This window comes from Hetaerina americana, unplaced genomic scaffold (genome assembly GCF_022747635.1).
Source record: "Hetaerina americana unplaced genomic scaffold, ioHetAmer1.1.p SCAF_6, whole genome shotgun sequence".
NCBI classification, from domain to species: domain Eukaryota; kingdom Metazoa; phylum Arthropoda; class Insecta; order Odonata; family Calopterygidae; genus Hetaerina; species Hetaerina americana.
Window position 1 is genome coordinate 47776500 of NW_027287205.1, and position 9274 is coordinate 47785773.

The 9274-nt window shown below is 35.7% G+C and overlaps 1 protein-coding gene across 2 annotated transcripts; it reads right to left on the bottom strand.

Moving 5' to 3' along the window:
* Window positions 1-1943: 1943 nt before the first annotated feature.
* Window positions 1944-9274, bottom strand: Ho (Heme oxygenase). 2 transcript variants are annotated; one of them, XM_071594099.1, is made up of 3 exons: window positions 9191-9274; window positions 8804-9052; window positions 1944-4957 (listed from the first exon to the last, which is right to left on the bottom strand). In XM_071594099.1, the coding sequence occupies exons 2-3, from the start codon at window positions 8901-8903 to the stop codon at window positions 4317-4319; spliced, it is 741 nt and encodes a 246-aa protein (XP_071450200.1). In that variant the 5' UTR covers window positions 8904-9052; window positions 9191-9274; the 3' UTR covers window positions 1944-4316. The 2 variants fall into 2 exon arrangements, with proteins under 2 accessions (XP_071450200.1, XP_071450199.1); XM_071594098.1 differs by having other exon boundaries at window positions 9145-9274.

A 9274-nucleotide genomic window follows, 5' to 3' on the forward strand; every position in this document is an offset into this window, starting at 1 on the left:
CCCCACCTTCATAGCGTGGAAAGGAATTGCGGGATACTGAGAAAAGTGAGGAGCTACTTCCACCCAACCTTAGGGTCAGCCAATGATAATTATCCTAATAACTCAGAAGGATTCCTGAAAAAACCAGACGACAAAATTGCTTCGGACTACTACATACATATACTATATGTATAGGTATGCAGCCGCGTCATGCTGGTAGGTTTGATGCGTTTATGCACACCTGTAGTGCACATGTGTTTGGCGGGTGGCTTGAATAAGGATATAAAGAAATTAAAGTGCATATCATCTCATCAAATGATGAAGCAACGTGTATTTGCGTATTGTCAACTGATAGAGAAGCCCTTCCAACTGGAAATTATAGGGTCACAAGTTACTTCCAGAATTTCCTTTTGTGAAACAAAATGATAGAAAACTAAACTTAAAAACAAATATACTGCCGATGACTTCAATGTTGTAGTCATCTTCAAGGGTTTTCACTTCGAAGTTTGCTCTGTAGCAACTCTCCAAAGTGCCCGGTGCCTTAGCAATCCTTTCATTTCCGAATTTCCTTGAAACAAATTTTTTTGTAGCTTCTCACCTGATTCGTCATGGACCTTCCTCTGTAATTCTTCCCTTCCATGTTTCCTTCAATGGTAGGAAGCCAGAACGTTAGCCACAACACCATCCAGATTCCCATTATCATATGTTGCACCTTAAATTTTCTCTCTATTATAATTTCATAGGAATACGATTGGAGCCGCTACCTGTTACCCAGGCATTTTATAGTGATGCAATTACATAAATAGTCGCTGGGATTAGCTGTGACCTACTTCTCTCTAGAACAGTTGGGGTGTAGATTATATTTCTTCCTGTTCATAACATTTATGTTACTTGCTAAGAGAAGCTCTTTAAGGAGCAAGCTTAAATAATGACAAAAGTACATTTTTAAGTAAATGGAACATACACACACATTCACTGCATCCAAATATATTGCCAGGAAATAATTTTGGGAACTAAAAATATATATATTAAAAAAAGAGTACATATATTTATATAGTATATATACATATATATATACACATATATACATATATATACACACACTATTTTTAATATATGAATTTTAGATCCAAATCCATATCCAAAAATTAATTATTTTTGCAGAGTCAACCATTCCTTCTACATACATACATCCCCTTCTATAAATACATTTACAACTAAACTTCTATTAGCATCTTCCTTCCAGTTTTTTTGATAACTTTCATTACTTGTGTTCAGCAGACTTAACTGTTCATCCTAGATTCACTTTTAGTTTCACAATTTCCTCTATATTATCCAAGTGATATAGTTCCAGGGTAACACAATAATACTTTCACAGTCCCGTGATTTTTTCTAAGAGTAACTAAGGAAGTATTCATAACTACATATGAATCTATTATCATTAGCAGTTTTCTATTGGATAAGGATAGGTTTTTAATGAACTATGGCATTACAATTTACATGATTTGAGCTCTTTAGGTCTAACTGATGTGAAACCAAATATCCTTAAGTTCAATACTAAATATTACAATAACTAATTCTCCAGCTCTTAATTTCACCCAAAATGCTTTTGTTTCCCCCCCTCTACCTTTCTTTCCCAGCATTCTCACCTTTACGGACTTCAGACTTCAGCATTCCATTTCCTCTCAGGATCTCCTGCATCCACTTGTTCTGCCTTCTTTGAATTTCTACCAAAAACATTTTAATTTCTCCAACGATGCCAAGAACTTCATCATCAGTTTTCCTTTCAGCCCATATTATTTTTTCCACTATTCACCGTCACCTCTCAAAGATCTCCACTTTGTGGTTATCTTCTTCCCTGAATGACCAAATTTCCATGCCATACAATACCACACACTACAAAGATACATTTAATAATACATTTTAAAATGCAGTTAACATCACAAGAAATTCTAGATTTTGTTTTTGATGAATAAATAAATCAATAGAATAATGTAATTCTATTGTGCTAAGCAGCATAGTGAGAGAGATTTAATAATTACTAAAATAAAATTTTCTTCAAAGGTGCAAACCAAACAAAAAACAATTACATCTTTGCCTTGACATTGATTCTCAATTTCCCTCATAATTATTCTATCTTATCAATATAGTAGCCTGTCATATAATTATGTTCTTTGGAAATATACTGAAAATCATTTTTATGGATAATAAATTTAACAGTCAGGCCCTATTTAATGAGCAAAGCCTGATCTTTTAGGCATTGCTTTTATAAGCATTTCCAGCAAAAATTATAATGTAATGTAAGAAAACATCCCTATTGTACATGCATGCTAGCAAAAATGACAAACCAAGACATTTTTCTTCACCATTAAACACAATTAGATAGTTCTTATCCCCAGGTGAACACTTGGCATGTAAACAAATGCATCATCATCATGATGAAACATGAATCTTAGAGATACATTGGAAAAGTGTCCAATTTCAATACTGTTTATCGTGTAAGAAACACAAGAATTGGGTATCAAAGGAGTCAAGGTAAATGGAGAAGAAATCAGCATGCTCCGGTTTGCAGGTGACATCGCAGTAGTGGCAGAAATGCAAGAGGACCTGCAAGCAACTCTTAAAGTGCTATGGATCAAGCACTAGGGGAATATAATATGAACATCAACAAGAAGAAAACTAAAATCCTTGGATGTAGAAGAGAGAAGCTGAATGCAGATATCACAATGCAAGGGGTGAAACTAGAGCAAGTGGAATCCTTCATCTACTGGGGCAGCAGCATAAAATGGGATGCCCAACCAACATAAAGTGGCCCAAGCTAAGAAAGCATTCATGAAGAAGAGACAATTACTATGCTCAAAGAACCTAAGGGTGGAAATAAGGAAAAAATTCATCAAGACTTTCGTGTATGGCATGGCGCTCTATGTTTCTGAGACTTAGAGCATTGGAAAAGTGGACCAACGAAGAATCTTTGAAACATGGTGCTGGAGGAGAATGCTGAAGATTCAATGGACAAAGAAAGGAATGAGGAATTATATAGAAGAGCAGAGGAGGATAGGATCATATGGAGAAGTAGATGGATTGGACACCTATTGAGGCACAATGGATTGATTAGAAATATAATAGAAGGAAAAATAGAAGGGTAAATTCCATGAGGAAAACCAAGAGATATCTACGAGGACATTGGGCAAATCAAGAAGGAAGTAAAACAGAGAAGGTATCAAGGATCGAGGGAATTGACATTAAATAGAGTAGAATGGAGTGCTGCAGTAAACCAATCCTAGGATTGAAATACTGACGATGATGATTATCATGTTATGTTGTTGCCATAACAAACTTTCCTCTCAAAGGAAAAGGTGGTTTTGAAGAATGCTTGGACCGACCTTGGAGGCAGTAGAGATTGCAATAACACAGAATGCAAGGCTTTTTTCAGAATACCAGCCTATCTTCTAATGGCATTTCTGAGGAAAGCCATCTCATATCGACCTCAATGTCTTGAGAGGAACATTTTTTAATACAGCCTTAAATTTTCCTCATGGCAGACACCAAAGATGACATTGCGGAATGAGTTTAGTTCAAAAAGGTTTTTGTAGCTTGAAGAAAACATCCTTATCTCCCAATTCACTGTGATTTAGAATTCAAGCAACACACATTAAAGGTCATGGCCCCTTCAGGCTGGACAAAAATTTTATTTCAGACAAATGTCAGATCAGCTATTAGCATGGATGAACAATACTATCTCATTATCACCTGCCAGGGCCTAGTATGGTCTGACAGTAATTATAAGGATGCAGGAAACCAGCAAAAGCCACACCAAAACCATTGCAGGATGAGGCAGCCCCAATCATAACTAAATAGTTATTCACCCACTAAAACATTAATGTAACTATTGTATTCTAATCATCTAAAGAATTGAGTGCTGATTCTCAATCAAAAGGTCAGCGATTAGAATTAAATCATAATACAAAATGTTAATGCACCAAATGAGCAGAGTACTACAACATTATTTTAGGTGTCAATGATCCATTAAGTTTAATTTTATCACCAGGTCATTTGAAATGGTATTTTAAGACATGGGATCCTTGTGAACTACATATGGTTTCCCATGAGCAAACCAAAAATACTAATTCTAGAGAAGTAACAAACACCCACAACCATTGTGTTAGTATACAAATTTGTAACCACTGAAATAACTTAGCTGCTTCCACTTTAGTGACTAATTTCCATGTTTTCTTCAAATTAAATAAAGGAGATATATGAGAGATTTAGTTTCAAGATAAAAATAAAATATTTATTTTCTCTAGAAACTTTACCACAGTTTTCACATTAATATAATGCTATTTTTTTCTCAAAGCATAATTAACAGCAAAGGAAACCATAGCAACTGAAATGGCAGCAACAATTAACTTTGTCAAAATCACCCAATGAGTACCTCGAACTGTGCGAACTATCTCATTATTTAGTATAAATACCATTTTGCTCTCTTCAATTAACTTTTCTCTTTTTTCAGGAGTCAATGATTCTGCAATATTGTTCATTGCTGTGGTCATCTGTTTTTTCAACTGTGAAATACTAGCCTCACCAAATTCAGTTACTTTGTCACTTCTATTATTTGAGGAAAAACTTGGAAGATATTTGTCCACTATTTGTCTTTTCCTTCTGAGTATTTGGCCACCAGACAGAAGACCCATATACAAATGATAAATATAGGCCATCAACATTTCTGGGTCACTTGCTTCTAGATCCCTTAAATGCATCAAATATTTCATCACACTTTCCCTGGGGGTATAAGATAAGGCCCAGTTTTCACCAAGATAATAGTCAAGGTCTTCCTTAAATCCTTCTGTCCTCCTTATCCCATCAAATTTAAGCTCTCCAACTGGGGTATCCTTAAGGCGGTCCATTGCTTCTTCCAGATAGCGAAATATTTCATAAAATATTAGGAGTCCTTCGGCCCATACTGAATTATTCGAAAGAGCTGAAAGAAAGTATGCAGAAAAATACTTAAGAAGGTCATTCATTTCTATTGTATAAAGGTCTTATCTTCTAATTTAATATCTATTCTTGCCATAATTAATTCAAATTTTCCTCAATATTTAATAATAATCATTATTGTTTGCCCAGGGAAGAGCATCAAATAAATATGAACATGGTGTATGGCTTGTCAGTTTTGGTAAGTTGTTTACAGTGGCAAATTCCAAAGAAACTGCGGGAGATACCGCAACGGTAACTTTTAACTGAGTCATCTGCTAAGGTGTATTTCAATGCAACAATTTCAGAGTGTAAAAGTCATTCCCCTTGACTGGGATTTGAACCTGGATCCCTCAGTGTCCAGTCAAGTGCTTTAGCCAGTTAAGCTATCAAGGCGTCCTCTTAAACTCTGAAATTTTGGGGGCTTTAAAGGAACAAGATGTTTTGGTGAAATAGCAGATGACTCCATTAAAAGTTACTGTTGCGGCATCTCCCGCAGTTTCTTTGGAATTTTTCTAGGTATAAACAGCCTAAGTGTTTAAAAGTTGGCTTTAACCTGGTGGAATGTGCTGCATCGCGCAACACCATGAATGCCTGTTACATTGTATGAACGGTATTTCATCACAACATCTTGTTCCTTTAAAGCCCCCAAAATTTCAGAGTTTAAGAGGACGCCTTGATAGCTTGACTGGCTAAAGCACTCAACTGGATATTGGGACACTGGGATCTGGGTTCAAATCCCGGTCAAGGCGAGTGATTTTTACACTCTGAAATTGTAGCATTGGTTTGCAGTGGCCTTGCAGAAACAGTGAATAATTAGTTAAAATGGGTAATAATTAATAAATATCTAATTTAATTCAAATGAAGCACAGTCCAGCTGTCTCATGAAAGTTCATGCACACCTAAATTCTGAAGTCCTCATGCTCTGAGTGAAACAGAGCAAAATTTTATGCTAATTTCACTTTATACATTTTGGCGAGAATTTATTTGAAAAAAATTGTCTCATATGCTACTTTTGGTCAGCAAAATACAAATATAATATTTCTATTCTACACTTGATTAAAAGTAATAAAAAAAACAATCATTTAGAAGGGTGAAACCTATGTACTCAAATACAAGTCAATATTTCTGAGCATAATATCTCAAGTTTTTTCTATCATCACAATTTTTCAATGATGACACGGAAAAAATTTTTGTCTGTGATTAGAAAGATAAGATTTTCAAAAAAAACTATTCCATACTAGAGCCACCACTGGTTAACATATTGATATTCTACCATTTAAGATAGGTTATGAATGGACATAGATTGAACAACAATGCATCTCTTTGCCTATCCTAATATAACACTAGCTAACTTTTGACTTATCAATAAACCCCATACCTATCATACTGGTTCTGCAATGTGCTAAGGAAGAATTGCTAAATATTCAGTCAGACTTTGGCTTACTGGCAAATCAATGCTTGATCATCCACAATTTTAACAGATTTGAAGAGTCTTCAATCCAGCCCTTCCCATTCTTTGGATATCATTTCCTTTACATACGTATTGAAAAGTACAGGTGATAATGCACACCCCACCGTACTATCATACCCAGCACTGGCCATCATGACTTTCAATTTTGCCCAGTTTAATCTGTCACACACTTTCTTAAAATCAACAAAGCATAAAGACACATAGTTCACTTCCACTAGCAATCTCATTACTGTCATGGCATGCTCACCCCCTTTCTAAATCCAAACTGATTTTCTCCTAAATCCTTAATTGCTCTTTCTACTATATCCTTTTGTTGATGATCATAAGTATTACTGTTGCCATGTGTGAAATCAAACTTAAATTTTTACAGCCTTCGCATCTGCCGTTTTCCTTATTTTAGGATAGTCATCCATATTGATCCAACAAGGCCCTCTGGCCAAATTCATGCTTCATAAAAGCTACAAATGAGTCAATAAAAACTCTATCTTCTGCATTTTCCTAGATAATTATTATGGCTTTTCTCTTCATCCATTTTACCTCTTCCATAAACTCCACACCCAAATCTCAAAAATGTCAAATCCATGCCCATCATCTTGATTCATCAATGACGTTTCCGCAGTGCACAAAACCAGGCTCCTTTATAAGTTCTTACTAATCTTTTCTTATACTCCTTACTTAGCTTTCTTACCATTAATTCCCCCTTACATGACAGAGCTTCCTGGCCATACTCAACTTTGCTTCTTATATCCCTACTACTGTGATCCTCTTGGTCCAAGACAACTCCAAGATATATCAACGGTTACCTGCTCTATTTTTGCACCCCATTTTAATGTTTAGCTAAGCTCTCCTCTATCTTGAATATCTCATAACCTTGACTTTGTTTAAATTAATTCTCACCCCATACCTAGAATACCGATTTTCTAATGTGTTAAGCAATGATTGTAAACCCTTGGCTGACTGGCTAAATAAGTGTATAGTTGATTCCATGGAGCCCCCACCAACTTTCAATCCTATTTCCAGTTATCTAATGCCATTTTTGCCACTTTCTTCCCATACAAATTGAAAATCATAGGAAATGATGGATATCCCTGTCTTTCTCATTTTTGTTACACAGCCCATCCCGACTCTACATACATCCCATGCACCTGTGCAGCTTGATACATGTACCAGTTATATAAGTCGCCCATTTCTCCAAACTACTACTGTTTTCTATAATATATTCATTAAATAGCCAATTCACTCTATCAAATGACTTTCTGAAATCTACAAAAGAGAAAAATACATCCTGATTTTATTCTATGTTCCTTCCATCATTACTGCAATGCCATTGCCCCTACCTCTTTCCTTCCTGAACCGTGAGTGACCACCCTCCAAGTAATTATTAGCCCTGCTATCTATCTTTTATTAATGATCCTGAGAACCACTTTAGCTGCATGCGAAATCAAACTTGTTGCTCTTGGCTCACATATGACTGTTTCCATTTTTGGAAGAAGAACTAATACTGATCCGACAAAATGTTCCAGCAAAATTCCTCCCTCAAGCATGCTATGAATTAACCCAAAAACTCTTTGTAGTTCCGCCAGAATGTTATCTATTTCCATGATCTTTTTTGATTTCCATTCCCTTAATGACATATTTTGGAATCAAGTACAAATGCCTGCTCATTAGCAACGCATCTATAATATTCTCTTTCTATTTCTGAAATTGCTGGCCTAATATCTTCACCATATAATCCACTTAAGTATCCTTAAATATCCTGCCTCTGTTGAAACGTTCCAAAGTCAATGAATAATATTCCCCTCTTATCTTTAATAGTATGCACGGATTTTCCCTTCTCACTCCCTGATTGATTTTTCAACTTCCTGTACAGTGTACCCATTTCTCCTTTCCTTTGAATTCCATCCATGCCCTCGCACTGTTTTCCACCACGCTTCTTTCAACCTATTAATTTCCCGCCTAAGTTCATTAGTCATCCCCATGTTCTTCCTTCTACATGCGCCTTATATTTTAAACTTCGTTCAGGACAAATTTTTGTTTGAGAAAACTGAGGTTTAAAATGAAAATCTTAAAGCTGTCATGCTATTTGGTAATTTTTTTAAAAACGGTGCCTACTGATCACATGAGAAGATCATTTAAAGCAGAGGGGATTACTGCTAGTGCTGTGCAGACTGTACTGGTGCTGAATTACATGAATACGCATCGGCATAAACGTTATATTAAAAATATAACAAATGGAAAAATTTGCTAAGAGTGCTCAAAATCAATTTGATGCTTACCTTCTCTTTTATAATAAGATGTTTAAATATAGTTACAACACAACCCCAGTTCAACAGGCTTTATTTATACGTAGGGGTAAATCTTTTGCAAATCATCACTTACCAACTGCAAGCTTTGCATTAACCAATGCGTCACTCACGTCATGAATCTCACGGGTTGCTTTCCTCATCTGCTTCGTAAATGGTATATCTGTACTCTCCATTTCGGCAGCAAGGGTTCTTAATTCCAGGAAGAATATTACGTTGCTGATATCTAATTGGAGTTTTCAAGTGAACTAAGCAATGTTGGCGACAAAATTTTTCTGGTCCAAAATGTCTACTCGTATGACCTTGCACTATACCCCAGCATTATCTGTAAAAGAACGTGATTGTATGAGGAGGAAAAACGGATAATAAATATGAATGATGTTACATAAACAGTTACATCACAATGAAATTACGCACTACATTAAAGGATATTTGGTTTCATCAAAGGAGATCCAACCAAAACCTTGAACTAGAAGTCACTGTGCGTAATATGTTGTATTAACTTGGTATTTTGACCTGAACTAAATTCAAGCTGTCTGCTCGGACT